The sequence below is a fragment of the Sinocyclocheilus rhinocerous genome, unplaced genomic scaffold (genome assembly GCF_001515625.1).
Source record: "Sinocyclocheilus rhinocerous isolate Xijiao unplaced genomic scaffold, SAMN03320098_v1.1 scaffold263, whole genome shotgun sequence".
NCBI lineage: Eukaryota > Metazoa > Chordata > Actinopteri > Cypriniformes > Cyprinidae > Sinocyclocheilus > Sinocyclocheilus rhinocerous.
In genome coordinates this window covers 1,651,075-1,673,972 of record NW_015645086.1, presented here as the reverse complement: position 1 = coordinate 1,673,972, position 22,898 = coordinate 1,651,075, and the positions used below count along the sequence as shown (strand labels likewise).

The 22,898-nt window shown below is 38.4% G+C and overlaps 1 protein-coding gene across 1 annotated transcript in view; it reads left to right on the top strand.

The window, feature by feature from the left end:
• Positions 1-22,898, top strand: part of LOC107705713 (band 4.1-like protein 1) — a 53,412-nt gene that overhangs the window by 28,146 nt on the left and 2,368 nt on the right. Inside the window, exons 4-22 of the mRNA XM_016509142.1 lie at positions 2,474-2,578; positions 5,167-5,209; positions 5,297-5,372; positions 7,379-7,597; positions 8,927-9,014; positions 10,164-10,316; positions 11,351-11,448; positions 11,910-12,085; positions 12,975-13,171; positions 13,663-13,701; positions 15,417-15,452; positions 16,091-16,243; positions 16,868-18,112; positions 19,975-20,364; positions 20,759-21,004; positions 21,197-21,256; positions 21,454-21,540; positions 21,635-21,715; positions 22,619-22,735. Coding sequence (XP_016364628.1) covers positions 2,474-2,578; positions 5,167-5,209; positions 5,297-5,372; positions 7,379-7,597; positions 8,927-9,014; positions 10,164-10,316; positions 11,351-11,448; positions 11,910-12,085; positions 12,975-13,171; positions 13,663-13,701; positions 15,417-15,452; positions 16,091-16,243; positions 16,868-18,112; positions 19,975-20,364; positions 20,759-21,004; positions 21,197-21,256; positions 21,454-21,540; positions 21,635-21,715; positions 22,619-22,735 — 3,609 coding nt within the window. The remainder of the gene's footprint in view (positions 1-2,473; positions 2,579-5,166; positions 5,210-5,296; positions 5,373-7,378; positions 7,598-8,926; positions 9,015-10,163; positions 10,317-11,350; positions 11,449-11,909; positions 12,086-12,974; positions 13,172-13,662; positions 13,702-15,416; positions 15,453-16,090; positions 16,244-16,867; positions 18,113-19,974; positions 20,365-20,758; positions 21,005-21,196; positions 21,257-21,453; positions 21,541-21,634; positions 21,716-22,618; positions 22,736-22,898) is intronic.

Here is a 22,898-nt window from a genome sequence, read left to right as displayed (position 1 = left end):
CTAGTTTTAAATGTCTGCTTTTCTATTGTTTATAGGCTGTTTGCTCTACTTCTTTTTAATTTGTTTATTAGTACTTAATTGTAAAACATAGTCATTGTGAATTATTAATGAAAAACCTAAAGCCATTTTTACTTAATTGAAAAGGACTTGAAGGCTACGTGACATTTTTATGGTTAAAGGGATAGTTCAAAAATGAAAATTCTCATGTCATTCTAAACCTGCATGACTTTCATTCTTCTGTGGAACATAAAAGAAGATATTTGAGAAATGTCTCAGTGTTTTTTCTTTCTGTCCATACAATGAAAATGAATGGTTACCCAAATGGTTTGTTTACCAGCATTCTTCAAAACATATTGTTTTATGTTTCACAGAAGAAAGAAACCCATACAGGTTTGGAATGACATGAGCAAGTAAATGATGACAGAATTAACATTTTGGGGTGAACTGTTCTTTTAATATATTAATATAATACAGTGACAGCTGTGATATGAAGTTTATTTACTACAATATATATATTTTTTGTCATTTTGGAGATTGGCTGTCCAGTCCTATTAACCTTCATTGTATTGAAAAAACAGCCTGACCTTATAGCCAGATATCTCCTTTAAAAGTCATACAAGTTGAGTATGAGTGAACTGTCCCTTTAAATATCTGATGCCTTCGCTGGAACAATTGGTTATTTTTGAGTTGATCAAAAGACACAGAGAGATGCACAATCTCTCTGTGAACATTTCATTAATTCTTTTATGTCACATCATCAATATTAAAAATCTTTGCGCTCAGAAATCCCTAGATAAACACAGCAGAGAACTTCTCATTACAAGCTTTGCTGATGGAAGCAAACTGTGAACGTACAGTACTGCCTAAAATCACAAATGCCTACAAGTACAGTAGGCCTACTATTGTTTGTCAAAACTCTGAGTACATTTTTGCACCTGGGGATCTATAAAAAGTAAGACCCTGAAGTGCATTATATTGGGCTATGAAATAAAAACTATGAAATTGCCTTTACATACCAATATAATGTGCTGGTGTATTTGAAGGCCTCCCTGTCTAACTTAAGAAGCCTTTTTATGGTAGCACACCCACTCTCTCTTTTTCTCTCCATCTTAAAAAAACCTTGTGCTTCAGCCATGAGAGGCCAGGGAAGCGACACACACACACACACACACACACACACACACACACACAGACACACACATGCACAGTCTCACACACATAAAACCTCACCAATTCTGTTGCCATGGAAACAGCTGCAATGTATCCCTGTCGCCGCGGGAAACGGGCTCCCTGGGCGGCGAGTGCTCAGTGTTTCTGAAAGGCAAAACCAGAGCTGGTGTCTCAAGCGTGTTGCATATGCCACTCTATTGTGCAGAATGTCAGGGTGTGGTCAGAAAGACACACAGATGCTTAGCCACGACTGAAGATTATATGAATATAGAATATGAGTTTTTGTAGAAATGGCACATAAGTGTTCATTTCTTAGGTGTTCATTGAAGCATTAATGTAACAAAGGATGATTTCATTAGTTTAATTATTTATCTTCATGACTATTACCTAAACATATTTATATATTTTTTACGTACATATATTATCCCCAAACACTTTATATAAAGGTGGATATTGAAGTATATATAGAAGTATAACTTCATCTGCCTATATTTATATCAATGTCTCTTGTATCATTGTAAAATGGAAACTATATTATTGTCCGCCTCTAATCTCCTAAACGTGACTGTAAGGCATGAAGATATTAATATATTATAAACATCAACATCATGATTTTTTTGTAAAGCTGCTTTAAAACTTTACTGATGGACTCGACTTGACTTGATTTACGTGCTAATGTTCACCTTATCATTGACCCAGCAAATGGATAGAAACCAAACTGATAATTTACATTATAGCCTAAATATTAACGTCTTGCTTGTTTACAGCATATTTGGGGACTCTCAGCCTCCTAAACGTTACAAATATTGAATTCTTTGCATTAAAATCTTAAAAACACCTTTGTACGGTGGCCGAGAAGTGCAAAGCAAATCACAATTCTGAAAACAAAATAACAATTCAGAAAACACAACAACAATTCAGAAAACATTATAACAAATCAGAAAACACAATGACAAATTCGAAAACATGGTTGTGTTTTCTGACTTGTTATAATGTTTTCTGAATTGTTGTTGTGCTTTCTGAATTGTTATTTTGTTTTTTAGACTTGCATTTGCGTTTGTAATTTGCTATTTTGTTTTCAGAATTGTGATTTGTTTTGCACTTCTCGGCCACCGTACCTTTGCTTTACATGACAGAAACTCAAGGGTATTTACTCAAGGGTAATCAAGGATAATGTGTCCCAGTGAAGAGACTTGAGACACTTCTGACTTTGATTAAAATTGGAAGGGGCGAAATTTTTTTACAATGACAAACACTAAATCAATCTATTTTCTCTTGTGCTCTTTTTCATCTATCTATACAGAAGCTCTGTAAAGGACAGGTGTTACTGGATATGGTGTGTGAACATCTCAACCTCTTGGAGAAGGACTACTTTGGCCTAACCTTTAGTGACACGGAGAGCCAAAAGGTCAGAGTTCACCTCTTACTAGTTCTCTTATATAATTGCTATAATTGCTTTAACTTAACAGAGCACATATTGGTGACACTTTTTTTTGTTATTCCAGCCATGTGTAACTTGAATGAGCGAGTCTTCCACTGTCATGACGTTATGCTGCTTGATATTGCAAACTTGCATTTCTTATGGCAGAAACATGTTAAATAATGCTAGCAACATAATCATGAAAAACATCATGCTAGAAACATGCTAGCACCATGTTAAAACATGGCAAAATGGTAAAGCATATTAGCATGTTAACAACATAAGATATGTTAGAAACATTTACATGTTACATGTTAGCGGTGTGTAAAAACATGGAAGCAACATGATAAAACAAGCTAGATACATGCTAGCAACATGTTTAAACATACTAGCAATGTGTTGAAACATGTTAGCTACATTAGGGTGACAATACGTGCCATTTTCCCAGGACGCGTCCTGGCCAGGATTTGTTTTGGCTTTGTTTTCCCGATTTCATGCTTGTTGAAGGTAATGATCGAAAAGTAGTTTGACCAATAACATGCAAGCATTGTACATAATGGACCATATTAGGTGTGTTCGACTTAAAAGCAGTGCGGCTCAGACGATCAGTGTTTGACATCAAAGTACCTCGAGAGCGTTTCGAAAACATAACCGTCTGTATGGTACTTTGATGTCATACACCGATCGGTCTGCACACGCAAACAAAGCCAAAACCTAGATATTTTAGGCAATATAGAAATCCTGGCCAGGACGCGTCCTGGGAAAATGGCACGTATGGTCACCCTAAGCTACATGTTAAAACATGCTATCAACATGCTAAAACATGTTAGTAATGTGCTAAAACATGATAGCAAAATGCTACATAGAAAAGTTTATTTTACAAATGTGAAACTACTACTTAGCATTTTCAAACTTAAAGCTTTTTAAACTACACTTCAAAATTTCAAGCCAAAGTTTGTCTACAAACTTCAGTATCTAGACTTATTTTATCACAATCGTAGAAACACTGTTATTCTGCACTTTGTTATTCTTCTAGCTATTTACCTATAGAGCAAATGAATCAAGTCTCAAACATTCAAAGAAAACAGTTTACTTTCATGTTGCAAAATAAGGATAACTGCTACAGATTAATTTATCAATTGCTCACTTGATTAACTTTAAATGCAAAGATCCAAATCAATCTTATGTTTTATTCATTTGTAACTACAAGCGCCTTTCCACCGCAGGAACTTTCCCCAGGAACTAAGGACTTTGGGGCGGTACTCTGTGTGTTTCCACCGCAGGAACCAGGATCTAAATAAAGTTCCGGGTAAAAATGTGCCCCTCAGAAAGTCCCTGCTCGCGAGGTAGTACTTTTTCAAAAGTCCGGAACTTTCGGGGGTGGGACTTGGGTGCTGAACACGTTAGTGCCCCCTCCTGGACTGGGAGAAGCAGTCACGCGCAGTCCTACGTCACCAGATTATTTGCCTAAACTTCATGGTACTTTAGGCCACGATGGAAACACAGACAGCAACAGGTCTGGGGAAAAAATGTTCCTGGGACAAATTGTTCCAGGTGTTTGTGGTGGAAAAGTGGCTTAGGAAACAGGGGATGTTGCCCAGTATGCGTGATCTCATTATAACAAAAGCATCCTTTTGTTTTTCATCTATTCCCACTACCACGACCTCTCTATATAAAAATACACATAAATGGGTTGAGAATGAGATAATGGGGCTCTGAGTCCATGTGACTGGGACTGTTGTGGGTAGGGTTTGATTGATGGAAATGCTCTGAGGAACTCCCCAGTCCTAGTTTAGCGTAAGGACCCTGCCTGCACCGCCTCGGCTGTCCCAGTCTAGTTCCACTTAGCTCTTTTTCCCAGCTGAGGCTCTTGTGCCTGCTGCTATGATCAGCGGGATTGTTCCCGGGCCAACAAACCTGATCACACTGCAGTTTGAAAGGTGAATGATTTCCGTTTGAAATCCACATGATTCAAGCATGGGAAGCGAGACCTGAGGAGAGCACAAGGTTTGTTAGAGACACTTGTAAAGACAGTAACGGATCCAGAAACAGAAATGGGCCATTTTTCAAATGTAATGGAGAAGATTTATGTTAAAGTACTGTATGAAGACATTTGCAGGCAGGGTGGACAGATAAAAATAACCAGGCTTTAAGTGGAAATATCTTGGGTTTGACTTGTCTGTAAAGGAAAGTAATTTCTGAGACAATTTCACTGCCGCTTCTACTTGTATCAGTGTTCATTTTTTTTACATGTATCAGTGTTCATTTATGAATGCTGGTACTGTAAGATGTGAATAAGGCAGTGCTTTTCATCTCCTCTGGACCGAGTTGAGCTGGCATTAAACGTTTTCGTGTGTCACCAGGCTTTGGGTGACCTTACTGGAGTGCGGTGTGCCGGAGATGACATTTATCTACTCTTTTAGTGCTCCTGTGGCTGCAGAATATTAATGCACTGACCATTTTACAGAATATGTATGAGGTGATTGCTCCTGCCGTGGAGGAGACGGTGCTGAAACTGCGGCATTTGCTTATCAGTGTGTCCTGCCTGATAGAGGAATTTTTGTTCTCTCTTTCAGAATTGGCTGGATCCTTCAAAAGAAATCAAGAAACAAATCCGCAGTAAGTGTAGGAAAATAAGATACTTCGGCATTGTAACCTTGGTTGCTTGAATCTGAAGAAAGTGAGTTTGTGTCTGATTGTTTCTAGTGGGTCCGTGGCATTTCTCCTTTGCTGTCAAATTCTATCCTCCCGATCCGTCTCAGCTTATTGAAGACATCACACGGTGAGTGCGTTGTTCAAACATGTTAAAGCTGAAATGCGTAATTTCTGTGCCACTACTATCACCAGATATAAGTGCAAAAATAAAGACTGTCTACAAATAAGTTTGTCAAACACTCTCACTGTCTGGCATTGGTCAGCAAAACAGTCCCACTCCAAATGAATGCTATTGGTTGAGCCAGTGTTGCCGTGCCGGGCCAGTCGTGATGTTTTGATAGCAGCACTATTTGAGGAAATGGACCCAGAACTTATAGCTGTCAACTGCATATTAAATGAATAATAATAATAATTTTTATTTATATAGCGCCTTTCCAACACTTAAGGTCGCTTTACAGAGGCAAATAAGGAACAGAGCCAAATAAACATCAACATCAAAGCACAATACACATACCAAAGGCTGAAAGTAATATACAGGGGTCACTTACAAAGTTAGGTTAGAGATACAAACAAAGAGGGATTCAAATAAATAACATCCATAACAAGGTACAATTTACAGACCAAGAACTGAAGAGTAATATTCAGAGAAGGTTTTTGAAGGACAGAAGGGAGGAAGCTTGACAGATGACTTGAGGAAGAGCATTCCACAACCTGGGAGCCACAACACTGAAAGACCTGGCTCCCATAGTCACCAGACTATACTTAGGGGTGACCAACAGTCCCGCACTAGAAGATCATAAGGAGCGAACGGGAGCATAAGGCTGAAGTAATCAACCGGAAGCCAATGAAGGTGATAGAAGATTGGAGTAATGTGCTCGTTCTTTCTTGTGTGAGTGATCAAGCGGGCTGCAGAGTTTTGAACATATTGTAATCGTTTGATATTTTTAGCTGAGAGGCCATAAAGAAGTGAGTTACAGTAATCTAGTTGAGATGTGACGAAGGCATGAATTACAGTTTCACCATCCTGCAGTCAGAGAGAGGATTGAATATGAGAGATATTACGTAGGTGGAAAAAAGCTGTCTTTACCACTTTACCAACGTGATCATTAAATGAAAGAGTGGAATCAATGAGAACACCAAGATGTCGAACTGTCATAGAGGGCATTATCAAATAGTTCACTCTCACCCTCCACTTGTTCCAAACATGTGTGACTTTCTTTCAGCTGTTGAACACAAGAGAAGGTATTTTTTGAAGAATGTTAGTAACCAGACAGTTGACAGTAGCCATTGACTTCCATAGTATGGAAAAAAAAAATACTGTGGAAGTCAATGGCTACCATCAACTCTCCGGTTACTAACATTCTTCAAAATATCCTATTTTGTGTTCAGCAGAAAAAGAAACTCATACAGGTTTAGAACAACATGTGGGTGAGTAATTTTCATTTTTGGATGAACTATCCTTTAGCTAAGTTTGGACAATAAATTTAATTAAATTATTCCTGTGACTCATGACATAGGGCAAGCAATTTTGAGAATGGAGGGATTATTATTTATAACAATTGAATAATTATTATTAGTAATAATAATTATAATAATAATAATAGTTAGTATATAATTTTATATTAAATATATATAAAAGCTAAAAATGTAATTACAAAAATGATCATATTATAGAATAATTTATAAGCTGCCCTTATAGTTGAATTAAAGTTAAATTAAAAAAATATTTAATTAATATTTAATTTCCATAATTAATTATTTATACGCATTACATATTAGACTTCCAAGACTACTACACATTAATCACTTAGCACTTCTGTTATATACAAAATAAAGTAAATTTGAACTCACACTATATGCACAGCCACGTTATGCATGTCACAACTTTGTGTATTTTTGTTTCTTGTATCTATATATCTGCATCTTGATACATGGCCTGAGTTCTTTATATACATGGACTGCCTGGTAATCTAAAGGTCTAAATAAATTGTGCAAGGTATAATCCAAGTTATCAAACTTGTGCTTATGAAAAGATTGTTTGTCCCTTTTGCAATTGATTACCTTTCACAATGTAGTTTAAATGTACTAACTTAGGCTATTATGTGATGGTTGCTTGTGTGTTTGTGTGGACAGGTATTACCTGTGTCTGCAGCTGAGGGAGGACATACTGTCAGGTTGTTTGCCCTGCTCGTTCGTCACTCATGCTCTGCTGGGCTCATATGCCGTTCAGGGTGAGCTGGGAGACTATGACCCAGAGGAACACGGGCCAGACTACATCAGCGAGTTCCGCTTCGCCCCCAATCAGACCCGCGAGCTGGAGGAGAGGGTGATGGAGCTGCACCGCACCTACAGGTGAGAGGAGCTGACCTGCATAGGGAGCAGCGATTACCAGGGCTGTCAATTAATTAAGAATTTTAGTCCTGTTAATTACATGATATGCTGATTAATTAAAGGGTTAGTTCACCCAAAAATGAAAATTCTGTCATTAATTACTCACCCTCATGTCGTTCTAAACCCGTAAGACCGTTCATCTTCGGAACACAAATTAAGATATTTTTGATGAATTCGGAAAGAAAACAAAAATAACGACTTTATTCAACAATTCGTCTCCTCCGCGTCACACTGGTGCCATTTTGGAGAGTATCCACTGAACGTAAACAGCGTATGCTATTCTGTGTCAGCTGCGTCATGCGGACTACATTTTCACACTACGTTTTCTACGTTGTTTGCTCTTTGATTTGAAGCTGAGTGTCAGCTGATGCGAGCTTGACTAACGTGACCTGCCAGAACTAATGCTAAGCTAGATATTTGTGTGACGCAGCTGACACAGAATAGCATACACCGTTTACGTTGAGTGGATACTCTCCAAAATGGCACCAGTGTGACGGGGAGGAGGATTGTTAATGGGAAACAAGACACATGACTAAGACAACCAATCAGAACATGACACAATGAACAAGAGAACCAATGGCATGAATACATGAGGGCAAGGGAAGCATGACACAAACAGGGTGAAACAATTACAAAATAAAAGACATGAAACATGAACATGAAACAAAACCCAAACCCCACATTACAGAGGGTCAGAGAGCTCTCAGAATTCATCAAAAATATCTTAATTTGTGTTCTGAAGATGAACGAAGGTCTTACGGGTAATTAACGACAGAATTTAAATTTTTGGGTGAACTGTCCCTTTAAATTAATCCTAATTTATCAGTGTTTTCTGAGCAAGTCCCCCAAATGAAGATAACCTAAATTCATTACATTATTATGGCAGATGATAAAAGCTTTGAATAGACTTTAGAATCTTTATAAGTTAATGTATTGTTTTATGTCCTGACACAGTTCAGTCAATTTTGCAGTTAAGTTTGTCAGTCTGTCCAAGTCTGGGCTCACAGAATATAAAATACCAAATTTAAATTGCTCTGACGGTAAGAAAAAATCCTTAATGCATAATTTACTTACGGATCGTGGGGCATGATTAATTGCCCTAATTTTTTTTTAGCACTTAATAATATATAAACATACACTAAATAATAAATTACACTAAATTAACACATTAAATTGATAGCGCTAGTAAAACAAGCAGCACAACAATAAAATAGCTCAAATATACTGCAACATATGTTTTTTAGACAAACTGTTTATTTAATTATTCTCAAAATTATGACCTGTTACCAGGGGCATGAGTCCTGCAGAGGCTGAAATCAACTTCCTGGAGAACGCCAAGAAACTCTCCATGTATGGCGTTGATCTCCATCACGCTAAGGTATGATGCTGTTATTTATTTATTTTTTAAGTAGTGCTGCTTGCATAGAAGTGTCTACGTTGTACATGGAACATTATGAACTGTACGTTTGTTGCACAGTCGATTCTAGTCTTACATCTCAGCCCCCCCTAAAAATAATGCAGGGTTTCTGCAGGCTTAAAAAGTCTTAATTCATTCTTCCACAATTTAAGGCCTTATAAAGGTCTTAAATCAGAGCAGAAAGTCTTAAATTCATAAAGTCATGGCATGACATTTTGAATGCATTGTAAAAAAAATGAATATCTATCTTAGGGTTTTTATTTTCCAATACAAATAATCTAAACATTCTTAAATCAGGATACATTGAAGTATTGAGAAATTGAGCAAAATTAAGTGAGTTTATGTTTAAAGCAAGAACAAATACAATATCTGTCAGTGGGGTATGTAAACTTTTTCCCAATTTTAGTGTTTGTAATTTTTGTAATAGATACTGGTTGAAAGTTGTATTTTCAAATGCTGAAGTTTCGCTAATACAACATATTGACACAGAACATACACAGAAAATGTATTGACGTACTGTGGTTCCTTTTGTTTTCTTGGTCTTAAAAGTCTTACATTTATCTTCATAAAACCTGCAGAAACCCTGATAATGTTACAGTTTTTGCACATTTAAATAATTAAATAGGACAATGGATTCATACATGCATAAACAAAAACAATGAGAAAAAACGTGATTCACCAGCCTAACACTTGAAACACAAACTGGGCCAGAAATTGCATTTATATTAGTTCTATTAACAAGTAACATATGCATTTGCACCAGAATGCCTTACATTTTGATTGGACACACGCCCTTTGTAAGTGGGAAGATACTGATGTCAAAAAAAGTGTTTTCTCCTGCCTTTTGAAAGTAGATTATTTATTTTGCCACTCCAACTTTGCAGGATTATATGGTTATTTGTATTTTATTATTTGGATTTAACAGTGTTTTCCCCTGCGGTGCACAACCCCATTAGAACAGACCTGTGATCCAATTGTGCAATTTTACAGGCTTAGACCCCTTAGGATGAAATTCTGGAATAACCCCTCGCTTGACAGTCTGAAACTGAAATGTGACTGAAAACCTTAGCATCTGAATGCGTCTGTGTGTGTACTGTATGTATTTTAAAGGACTCTGAAGGCATTGACATCATGCTGGGGGTGTGTGCCAGTGGCCTCTTGATCTATAGAGACCGGCTGCGTATCAACCGATTCGCCTGGCCCAAGATCCTTAAAATATCCTACAAGAGAAGCAACTTCTACATCAAAATCCGACCTGGAGAGGTAGAGAAAAAGGTCTTTTGAGATTTTCCAGGTTTTTCTTGTTAGATTTCGCTTGTAGATGCATGTTGACGCATTAGCTAGATAAGGATGCCGTACTGAGACTAATGCTGGGGGTGAGAAAATGGGCGGATAATCGACATGATGTGGTTTTATTAGAAAAGAATGAGACGTTTTTTCGAGTATTTGAAATCACTATTCAGGCTTTCAAATTACCCAGTTCTCTGAAGACTGATGTGGGTGTTCTTCCACCGTTTCGCACAAATAAATGACATATTTTTAAGTGCATTTCTAATTATGCCACTTAAAAAAAATGCCTTTAATTATGTCAACAAACACTAGTTATATTGTTTGAGGTTCTGTTCTTTAGTGGGTGTTAGCTTGCTGAGTGCGGAAAGGATGAGGGTTTTAAAACATTAGGCTGAGCTATGAACATTTTTTGCCTGGTGGGCACAGAGACAGAGACAGAAGCAGAAAATGAGTAGAAGATGGGGTGAGGAGAGAATTCAATCCGGAGAGAGGCAAGAAAGAAAGCAAAGTAAGTCTTTATTAAGTGTTAAGGATTCTGCAGTCTGCATTTATGGGCTTATCATCTTTTATTTTCCTCTCACAATGGGATTCTTGCTTTTGTTTAGCACAAAAGCATGGCATTTCTTTGACTTTGCCCGTTATGTGTAAGGGTCAGATATGAATGTTACAGTAAACAATATCTCAATGCCTTTATTCTAGATGCTTCACTGTTCTGCATCTTATCAACACAACAGGCTCCATTCTGTGGACTTTGAGCTTTTAGATATTAATATTTACTCTCATTCTTGTGCTTTTTCTCTGCAGCATTCTTTAGAAATTCTGGTTACGTTCTGTTTGGATAAATAAAGGCTTGCAGAATTGTGCCCTGTCGGTTGATTTGAGCTGTAGCAGCACACAGATTTTACACCTCGTCAAATCTCCTGTCAAGTAACACGTTACCTCTCTGCTTTCCCTTCACACCCCCCACTTCCTCCCCATCACATGCCCACACTCCCCTGCACCCCCAGTACGAGCAGTTTGAGAGCACCATTGGCTTCAAGCTGCCCAACCACCGTGCCTCTAAGCGCTTGTGGAAGGTCTGCATTGAACATCACACATTTTTCAGGTAGGCGCTCACTGTCCTAGTGCCACAACACTGGGCACAGTCTTTTTTAAATGTGAGAATGCAGGTGTTTTGGTCTTGTTTGTTTCTTTGTGCCTTGGTTTATGGTCTCAGACAAGACTATATTCTTTTTCTCTTTTTAATTAATTTCCTTTTTCATTCTTTTTTCTTTTTTTCCCTTTTTCAATTCCAGTTCATCAAAATGGACAACTTATTTCTTGGACCAACAGATCTCGGTCCCGATCTATGCCTTAAAGGGTCTAGTTTTAGTCTGAGGGAGTCTGGATTTGGTTTTGGGTAATAGGGGATCTAGTGTTTGTCTTGGACTCCAACTCTGTTCAATGATGGCATTAAAAGTGCTGACAGACTTGACTTGGGCTTAGACAATTATAATGTTCAATCCACTTTCATTCTATAATGTTACATGTTTTCTTCTGACATCGTTTCTGTTTTTTCTCTTGTAGGTTGGTCTCTCCTGAGCCTCCTCCCAAAGGTTTTCTTGTGATTGGCTCAAAGTTCCGCTACAGTGGGCGGACCCAAGCCCAGACTCGCCAGGCCAGTGCTTTGATTGACAGGCCAGCTCCTCAATTTGAACGATCAATTAGTAGGAGGTACCTGCTGTCCCGCAGCATAGATGGAGGTAAGTATTTCTCTGATACCATCACAAAATACAATAGCTCTAATCATACTTCATTTAGCACCTCTCTACTAGTTTTGATCTACAAATTGTAATGTAAAATGTTTTACTTTCAAAATGTAACTTCAAAAAGTGAAAGCTTTCACATTCTATTGCTAATAATAATAATCTCTGTTCACAATGCTTGTAAAGCAAAATCTGTGTTTACAACAGTGGGGTCTGAAGTGTCACCATTAGAGAAAATGCTTCTAGAATTGCAGTTTTAATATTTAATAAAGACTTTTCAATACAAATTATAAACATAAAAGTTGGAGTGAAGCACTGACCCTTTTGCGTTAATAACAGCTGCACTCAAACTGCATGAACTGCACATATTTGAGAATGATACAAACAACATCTAGTGCTTCACTGGAAATGGAAAAGAAAATGGAAAAGAACAGGACAAGAAAACTTTATTTCCAGTTTTAAATTAGATTTGTCCTAGATTGCCCTAAATTCTAGATTTGTGGTCTTAAGGTGACATTTACATTACTTGGTGAAAATTCTGCTTTATTTCAATAGGATTCCGCCATTATTGTGAGTTTCCTGTGAGGGTGAAATAGTTCCCCATTCAAATTTCGCTCATGCTCAAGTTGGTCACACAAATTCGTTGTTCTTCATGCATTGCTACACTATTGTCAATGGACATTGGATTTTTTTTTTGCCTGTGAAATTTTTGCTAATGTTGACCACACTTTTTACTTTTGGACCCCACTGTATATATGTCAGGTCATCTACTTGAGCCTTTCCTTTTAGATTTGAGGGGGACAGTGAAGAAATAGGCTACTACAACTGAGACGTCCACCCTGATTGGGTTTCTTACCCTACATGCTTTGTTTTTCTTCTGTTTCAGAGTCTGCTTTAGGGGACACCTTAGACCGACTCTCCCAGCACACCTCCAGCGAGCCTGTGCCTAGCCTTCCCAGAGATGAGCTGGACCAGGACTACCTTGAGCCCAGTCTGGATCAGGAGCTAGACCAAGATCATGAACAAGCTGAAGACCAGCGACTTGAAAGTGACTCCACTCCATCTAAGACTATGGAGCTCAAGGTTCTGTGCACACAACAGTGTTTAGTACCAGCTTCTTTATTTAGTTTTCTAATAAGTTACACAAGTATTCAATGGGAAAGAAGCAGGTTTAAGTTCATACCGTCTTTGCGTTATGGGTGGCAGTATGTAAATGTTCTTCTGAGCAGATTCAAACAACTAGTTGCAAGAATTCCAATCATATTGTTTAACTAACTCTCCCCTTGCCATCCCTTTTGATTAAAACTGTCTCCCAATCCAAAACCTTTTCCTACCTTTGCCTTTCTTCTCCTCCCCTGACTTAATCTTAAATATATTTCAATGCCTGCCTGTTTTGTTGACATCTCTTCTGAATTTAACTTTCCAACCTCTCTACAAATCTGCCTGTACACTCACCTTCCTCTCCGTTTGCTAATTTCCTCAGTTTAATTCAGATTCTGCACTGTTCTCCCTGCTTCTAACCCTTCACTGCTGTCCTCTAACTATCGCTTCTTTCTTAATCTTCTCGTGGACAGAGGGAGGAGGCAGGCTCTCCTGTAGACTCTAAGACGGAGGTATTTTTAGAGTGATTTATCTATCTGTGTGTCTAATTGTCTGTCTATCATCGTCTCAATTGCACTCTAAATCTGCATACACACTGCTAGCATGGCTTTAGAGTACCTCGAAAAAATAGCAACGTGATTGCTATGTTGTTAGCCACATGGCAGATCATGTAATTTTCCAGCCTTCATGGCTTTTCTTGAGATCCAGATGAGACCATTGTTCATAGCTGGATCATATAATGGTTATTTGTTAAGTATTTAAAGTAGAACTGTGATGGATAACGTGCTTTGATTGGCTTAGTTTTTTTTTTTCCCCGCTTAAAGTCAATATGAAATCCCTTCTTATACTGTATTTATACACTGTTAATACACATTCCTGGTCTTATTGTGTGCGATTCATCAGTGCACATTATTCCAAAACAATGCTTTAATGTTATGTCAAAATGTAAACTGTAACTTCATCAGTCTCTGAAATTACTTTATCCTTTTTGTCACCCAGGCTGTATATCACAGAAAATAGCTATTTAGGCAATGTTTTAGGCTACTGTTGTACAGAATGGAGCCTTTCTAAAATCTAACCAGTAGTTAATGCAATAATGTAATGCATGTACCATTAATATAAAATAATATAGGTTATAGCAATAATAATTAGTAACAAATAATGCTTATGTTTACAAATAACAAATAACTCCTAAAAAGATGGCCTCATTTCTGGGACAAATTTGCATCCTCTCCACAATCCGATGAATAATCACACACCCTACTGTTTTTCTTGTTGAATATCCTGTTTCATTCACAGATATACAGAACATAACAGAAGTAAAATGGGTGTGATTGCCATTTCATGTTGACTTTAAGAAATATATTGGGTCTTGTTCACTTACTGTATGTACACAGGGAAAAAATGTGTTATGCATAATATTAGAAATGGATTAAGTGATTGTACTAAGTACTATTGTATTAAGTATTAAAACTGCATACAGTGCAGGTTTATAGTATATACTGTAAAATGGTTTGTGTTTTAGAATCAAACACTTGATTTAAGTATTTATGCACGCTTGCACCTGTTGTGAATTTGGCTGAAATTTCGCACTTTTTTGTGAACATAAATGTATAAAATTATTAGTGAATGAAACCCATTTTTTTCCATCTGTTTTATAAATCGAAGGATCACTGTACAAACTCTTTCTTAAGTAGGGAGGAGCTCAGGGACATTCTTCAGAAACAGAGCTGACGTTTTGCCATACTGCCAGATTAGTCTTGTCTTAGCACCATGTTGACTTAGAATACTTGCAGAACAGTCCATGTATTGATTTGTGCTGGAAAAGTTTTGTAGAGATTAAGGATGTCATTGGTGTATCGTTTATCCATGCCCACAGATAATTCCCAGTACATGCCATTCTGCACCTCATAAGACATGTATGATAAAAAGAAAGCTCGGGAGATTTGTGTCATTGAATTTGATACAGTATGCCATGTTGCTCAATGTTTATGTGACTAAGACAACTCTAAACCTGTGTATCTGAGGCAGTGACACAACCTCTTTCACTCTCTGTACTTCCATGGCTGACATCAACATCTGTATGAGAGTTCCTCTCTCTGTTTGGCTGCCTGCTTTATGAATTCAACCATGCTCTGCCTCTCTGTCTCCACTACCTCACTTTGCCTCTGCCTCCGTTCCTTGGCTTGCACCACCATCCCCCTCCCCCCACCACCCCTTATCCCAGTCGGACCAGGACTTGGCCCCACGTCCTAAACAGGAGGTACTATTTCACATCGATCAACTGCCTGAGCTGCCACTCTCTCTCTGTAACTACATGTGTTGTAGTTTCTCTTTCTTTTTGTAAATTTTTTTCTAGTGGAAGTAACACAACACTGAGCCAAGATGACAGTCCATCTGACATCTGTTATCAACACCGGCATGTTTCATGTTTTATGTGCTGCTTTGTTGTCTTAAATGTTGAATACAGTATCAAATGTTGAAGTGATTCATAAAGAAGTGGGCTCAAATCATTTAGACAGATGTTTGTTATGATCTGAAGACATCACAATATTTACTGTACACAGCATGTTAGAGTGTTAGACTAAAATTATGTTGTGTCTAAAATTGAGTGTCTAAGTGATGGAACAGATCATTTTATTCATACTTTGTGTACTTCAGTGGCATTTTGTATTGGTTTATTGGAGTATTCTATTATTTCAACGTGCATTTCTAACTGGGAGGCTTATACATCTGTTTCAAGAACAGAACATGTGCCTGATGTTTGCATTTGCGTACTTATTATGTACTTACCCGAGTTAGATAAACATTTGTAAAGAGCTGTGCTGGTCTCCAGAAAGCCCTCACTTAAGTAATTGCTGAAGGTAAGTGGTTCTACCGATTGACCTGTTTGTTTTATAGCAGTTCCTGGATAAACCAGAGGATGTGTTGCAGAAACATCAAGCCAGCATCAATGAGCTAAAAAGAGCGCTGAGAGAGCCCAACAGCAAACTGGTCCACAGAGAGAAACGTCTCTCTGGAGCCTCATCTGGTAGCACTCCGGAGAAAAAATCTGTGAGTAATTGGTACCGGCAAGGGATTGTATTGCGTGGTGACTTTTTAAAAAGCAAGATGCTATATAATTAGTGTTATTTTGGTCTGATACTGCTTTAAGATTGCTGTTGAGGATTATTCAGATTTATGTCAGTACCGGTCTCAGTATTTAGTGTGCCTAATGCTTGATTTGTTATTCATGCACTCTTTTTTATGTGACTAATCTCTCTTTAAGTGGATGCTATTGAACCATTTCATGTCATGCCTCTGGTCAAGTGCTAGCAGCAGTTTTAAACTTTAATAGAATCTGGCTGGAGTTGCTTATTTGAACACAGCACGAATGCATTTTCTTTAATTAGTATTATAAATACAATGATATTGCTCTATAATAATAGCAAATGGCATTTTAAGTACTTATGAACATGAATGTCTCCCTTTTGTTTAACTTCAAAACATCCATCCAACATTTTACATAAAATTCAACTTGATTACATTAATTTTTCCTCCTCAGATCAATAAATTGTTATCTTGCGTCATAAGATTTTTTCAAATTCATTTTGCAAATATATGCGCTATACAAATTACAGTAGAGGGTGTTGTTGGCACTGACAGGCCATTGAAACTGTTCACTCTATTGATATATAGGCCTCAGAGGATTCCCTATTGATTGCGAAGCAAGATGGTTGTCAAAGAGACCTGCTCCTCAGTAAAAAAGACGAAAAGAGCAGGAGTCCTAGAGTAGCTTCATTAGCCACTGGATTCAACAGAGAGACAGAAGACAAAACGAGAGAGAAAACCATCACCACACACAGTGACATAAGAGAAAAACAAAGTGTAGCAAAAAGGAACTCAACAGGAACCATCCTATCACCAGAGAAGCCCCTGAGAAATCGTGCTAAAAGCCCTGCTTTAAGGTACAACCATTTCCAGGGTGCCGGTTCTTTGGAGGAGAAAGCATATGATAATGGACAACCTCAGGACAGATCCTTGTCAGAGAATGTCATTCATAAAAATGGATGTGATGAATATGCAACAGAGAGACTTTGGGGCAATAGAAAGTACATGGGGGTAACCAATAGAGAAGACAACACCACAAATCAAGACTTGCCAAGGTATGTAGTGAGAAGCTTCGCAGAGGCTTCTCCCAATGCAGCCATAGACAAATATATGAGAGATCAATATAATGAAAACCGGTGGGAGAGACAATCCTGTGAAATAGAAGCAAAAAACACCGGAGCTTCCTTACAGAACCAAACATCTAATCCGGATTCTAAGAGTAAAGGCTCAGTAATCCAGAGACATGATTCTACTGCAAGCGACTCATCACAGTCTGAGGTGAAACGAATCGTTCCACTGAAGCCTGAGAGGTCAAAGAAGTTGAAAGGCAGTAAAGGAGCCAAGCTGCAAGGACAACCGAGTGAGAAAAGCATTTCAGGATCATTTGATGAAAGTGAAGGGACCAAGTCTAAGGAAGAGCAAGTTGGCTTTGAGAATGCCTTGGACAGCTTGTCGCAGCCCAAAAATTCTGCATTTGTAGAAAGCACTGGAACTTTTGACAAGCACGACTGGGCGAGTAATTGTCACAATAGGGAAGTCAGAGAATATAGACGTCAGTCTCTCCAAGACAGGCCCCAATTAAGGGATCTCAAGAACAATGCAGACAACAGACTTAGTATAGAACAAGATCAGTTTCTTTTTGAAGATCCATTGTTTATGTTTGACTTTCCCACCAATTCAGCATTTCCAGCCTTTGACCAGATTCCCCCTTTATACCCACCTGTAAAATCCCAGAGGGCAAGAGATACACGTACCAAACCTATCACCAAAAGCGATTCTGGCAACAGTCTTCACAAGAGCTCCACAATGGAATCTTCCAAGAGGAAACCAGTGGTAACAACTGCTTGATAATCTGCTTGTCACTCACAGGAACTAAAGCATCGCATGAAACGGCACATCCATATCTATAGTTTTGCATAATGCACATGCCAGTAAACATAACCAACCTGTTTCTGAGGAGAGATGAGTAGAATAGTCAGTTTTTGTGTAATCATAGCATTGGCTGATAGAAGTATGAGGTACTATTACCACCGTCTGATTGGATGAGGACGTGCCACTTCCTTTTCCTCTACTTCCTCTGCACAGCTCAACATCTGCTTGCGGATTTGAGAAACACTTAGGATCTTCCACATAATCTCCATTGCTTAAGCTTCAGGCTTCCGTTCCACTAACTTTCCACCTGATGTGCGGTCTTTCCTTCCAACATTCTTTCTCTGGTTCCCTCTTACCAGGCATGTAGGGAATGGTTGTTGCAAGGAATCAAAGGCCTGTGCACCATATTGTTATGCTAAAATGCCATTTTTGCAAACAAAAGGGCTTCGGCAAGACTTTCAAAAATGGCCATGGTATTGTTTATAAGAAGGGCTCTGAAAGTTGATTTAACAAGGAACGGTTTTTGCTGTCATTTAGAAGATAGTATGCCCAGCTTCATGCTTCAAGCTTAAGGATTTTGAATTTGCTCTTTGACTTAGCTGAAAAAAAAATTGGTCAATCATTTATTTTGCAACAAAATGCAGGGAACCTTGAGGGCTTTCTCTTTTTTATGCAAAAGCCCACTGAGGTGCAATTTCAATAGATAGCAGTTGTTGAAGCAGATGCTTCCTTATTTCACTCAACATTGAAACTGAAAGAAATTAACAAAAATAAAAAAATGAAACTCTACTGTCAACAGAAAGATTTTGGACTAGGAAGAGCCTGAGGAATAACCTTGCAAAATGATGTCTAATATAGATATGTTCTGATTTATTAAAAGGCTCTTTATTGGCACTTAGTGCAAAATTGCACCCAGCTGCCATAATATATTTTAACTTTCAATTGTTGTGGTGCAATATGTTGTACGCTCTAGTTCACACTGTTTAAGACTTTTTGTCTACATTTGTATCTGTGTCAGTCAGTGTATCCGGTCAGTTATATAAATGTCTGGTTTTTGGTTCAGAGCCTAGTCTGGGCTCCTTCCCTGTTATCTCAAATTTCAGTGCACTAACTTTGCATTGCTCTTCCTATTATTTCATCTCATATTCCAGGAGCCCCTTCCCACTCCAGCAATTCATGCGGAGCCTCAGGAGGAAGCCCAGGTGCCTCATTTTTCCACTCATCTTAGCTACTGCTACCTCCTTGCTAACCCAAAAGCTTTGACTTTCACATTTCTGTACACATTCTGTACACACTACAATTTGCCTTCTGTTGTTTGCTCTCATCATCACAGCATGAATTAATTGCATGATCCAAACCATCCTACACAACAATCCTACAAAGAAATGTCATCGAATGCATCCACCACATGCACTGATTCCTTGGCACTGTTTAAGAAGTTATAGACTTGCCACACTTATAAAAATGTCTAGAAACTCTGAAATTGCCGCAGAAGAATAATATATGAACTACAAACATACAGATTTGCAGTACTCTACCCTAGGGTGAATATATCAGTATCTATCAGTATATTATTGTCTCAGTTTTTCCTCAGAGACATGTAACACTTCTGACATTTCAGTTAGTCTTTTTTGAGTTGAACTAACCCCTGCATCCCTACTAGACTCTTTAACCATCAGTCACCACAATGTTGTCTCATTCTTGTCTTGTGAAGATGATGTAACATCCATTATACTGCCTTGTTTTACCTGTTTGTCAGTCAACATTTGCTCTTGTAGCATAGCTGGTTCCTTGCACCAAGACCTATTTTTCTGCTTCTTCAGAGAGATCCCTGGGAGAGACACTTAGGATCGGTGTCAGAAGATGATCCTGACCTAGACACTCTGTACCTGAAGGAGACCCACCTGGGCATTGAGCGCAAATGCTCGAGTATCACTGTTAGCTCAACGTCCAGCCTGGAGGCTGAGGTGGACTTCACTGTGCTCATGGACTTCCAAACGGGTATCGGGGAATTTTCTAGAGGCATGACTGAGCTGGGGGAGAGAGACTTCTCACCCGAGTTTGGCCTCTCTGACCGTCCTACCCATCCAGCCTTTATACTGGGAGCAGATCCTGTCTACCTTCCAGAGGAGAGACCTGTAGAAGTACAGAGGCCTGTAGAGAAACCAAAGCCTGTTGTAGAACACAAGGCACTGGAGGAACGTAAACCGGAGGTAGACAAGTGTCCTATCTCTTTCAGCAAAGTGGCTGGCTTGCCCAATCACTGGTCAGAGCAAATGTGTAAATGTGCTGATGGATGCAGTCACATCCCATTTTTTCTCACGTTCTACAGGGCATCAGAGCAAAGCATGAAATTACATTGGAATTTGAGTTCATGATTGATGCTAATTCCATTCCATTTGATGCTGCCCTCCATAGTTCAGTCAGTCAGTTCAGGTTTGGTTTCTTTGATTTCAGAATTTTGTTATGTTTCTCATTGCTTCTTATTCTTTTCTTTTGAACCATAACTCACCGTATGCTGCCAAGATCATTTGATTGGCACCATGTTTCTTAAATCTCATGAATACTCCCAGGTTTTAACTTAATCTGTTTCATTTCTTTCCCAAGCCTTTTGTACCTAAGAAAGCTCCGCGGTCAGTGAAAGCTGCCCAAGCCCTGAGGAAAGACTCTACAGAACAAGCTAATACCCAGTTGATGAGACGGGACAGCTCGGAGTCACCCCCAATCCATCCTCTCAGCAGAGAAAGCAGTGAAATCATTGCCTCCCAAGCTCTGAGGAAGACCGAGGTCAAGATCGAGACGCAGCCCAATGGCTCTGAGGTCACCACGACCATAATGGAGATTGCAGACCCGGTAAAGACCTTTTAGCTCATCATATGTACTTTACTGGTGATATGTCACTGTACCATAGAGGAACATGCTCTGAAGACTGTAATTATGTCAATTATCATAAATTACATAAGTAAGTGTAATTACGTTCTTTTAATACTTACATGCACTGTGGTGGTTCTCATATGGATTGTAAGTTCTCTGTTTCTGTCTTAGGACCATGGTATCAGCAGTATGCGAGAGGCCACGTACTCTATGATGGAGAGAATCTCTCCTGTGAGTATTTTCATCTGTTGAACTTGAGTTTCCAAATCTCCTTCTGTCTTTGCTTCTGCTCTGTCATTTTGTCTGTTGCTTTTATTTCCAACTTTAGTTTCAGTTTGCTTCAGATGGCTTGCCTTATTTGTGAGGTATAACACTACCTTATAGCGTTCTTGCTTTGACAAGTGTTTATTCATTATATTCTTGAACAGGTGAACCTGGGATCATTTGCTAGAGATGGTTCTCCTCTAATGGTTACTGAGAACGTTACATCAGCCACTACAACTCATGTTACTAAGGTATCTGAAAAAGTATCTCCTGGTAGCCTCTTTTTTAGGAAAGGTCTTCTTGGAGGATTGAAAACGTACATATATATGTTTTTTTGTTTTGTAGACGGTGAAGGGAGGCTACTCGGAGACAAGAATTGAAAAGAGGATTGTCATTACTGGTGATGATGATGTTGATCAAGATCAGGTAGGTGCAAAAGGAATTAGGGCTGGGTATTTTGTAAAGCATTTTAGTGAGCTATGATTTATATCAGCTCTAGATGGAATAGTTCACTAAAAAATTAATATCTTGTCACCATTTTCTCACACTCCATTCACCATTTTCTCACACTCTGATCATTCCAAACCCATAAAACTTTCATTAATTTTCAGAACACAAATGAAAATACATAAAAATAAAAAAAACCTGAGATATTTCTGTCCATCCATTGAAAGTCTAGCAAAGAGGAATAACCTCTTCCAGTGCTTCCGGGTGCTTACTGATAATCAGCCAATATGCATGTTAATAAGCAACTAGTTAATAGAGAATAGAGAATTGTTAATAAAGAATTGGTCTTACAGGTATGGAATGACATGAGGCTGAGTAACTGATGACAGAATTTTCATTTTTAAATTCACCATGAAATGAAAATTGACAATTGTTATATTTTATGGAATATTGCAGTTATTGCAATTATTATAACTGATTTATCTATGCATATCATGTTTTTTTAATAAAAGATACCCTCATAATGCCCATGTAATCTTTAATCAAAAATATTAACTTCACCTACCCTCGCAACAAAATCTCTTGAAAATCTCTGATGACCTTGTGAGGGCTGGGCATTAATTCCTCCCATCCAGAAATTTGTCACTCACATGAGACGTCAGCAACTAGTAAACATTCAACCAATTCTTGATGGACAAAATCAACATTTTTTTTTGTTATAGGAGCCATTTCACAACATCACAATAGGAAAGAAAAAAGAAAAGAAAAGCAATTTCTGTTTCATGATGACTTTAAAGCACAAATTAATTAGAAAGCATATTACTAATTCATTAGCTGCATGTTTCTCTCATTAAGCTTGAGAAATAATTTACTTTTTCACAGGCGCTTGCCATGGCAATAAAAGAAGCCAAGCAACAGCACCCTGACATGTTGGTAACCAAGGCTGTAGTTGTCAGGGAAACAGAATCTTCCACTCAAGATCCACATGAGGATTTGAAGGTATTTGTCACCGCTAGCCCCTGCATGCACAATTAATCCATCCATTTCGAAAATGCATATTATGGTTTCACTTCAGTGTTTATCTGTCATATTGAGCCTGCTGGTGTATAGCAGTTTGACAAGGGTGTAATGACATGTCAAAACCAGTTCAGTCAGCGCCATG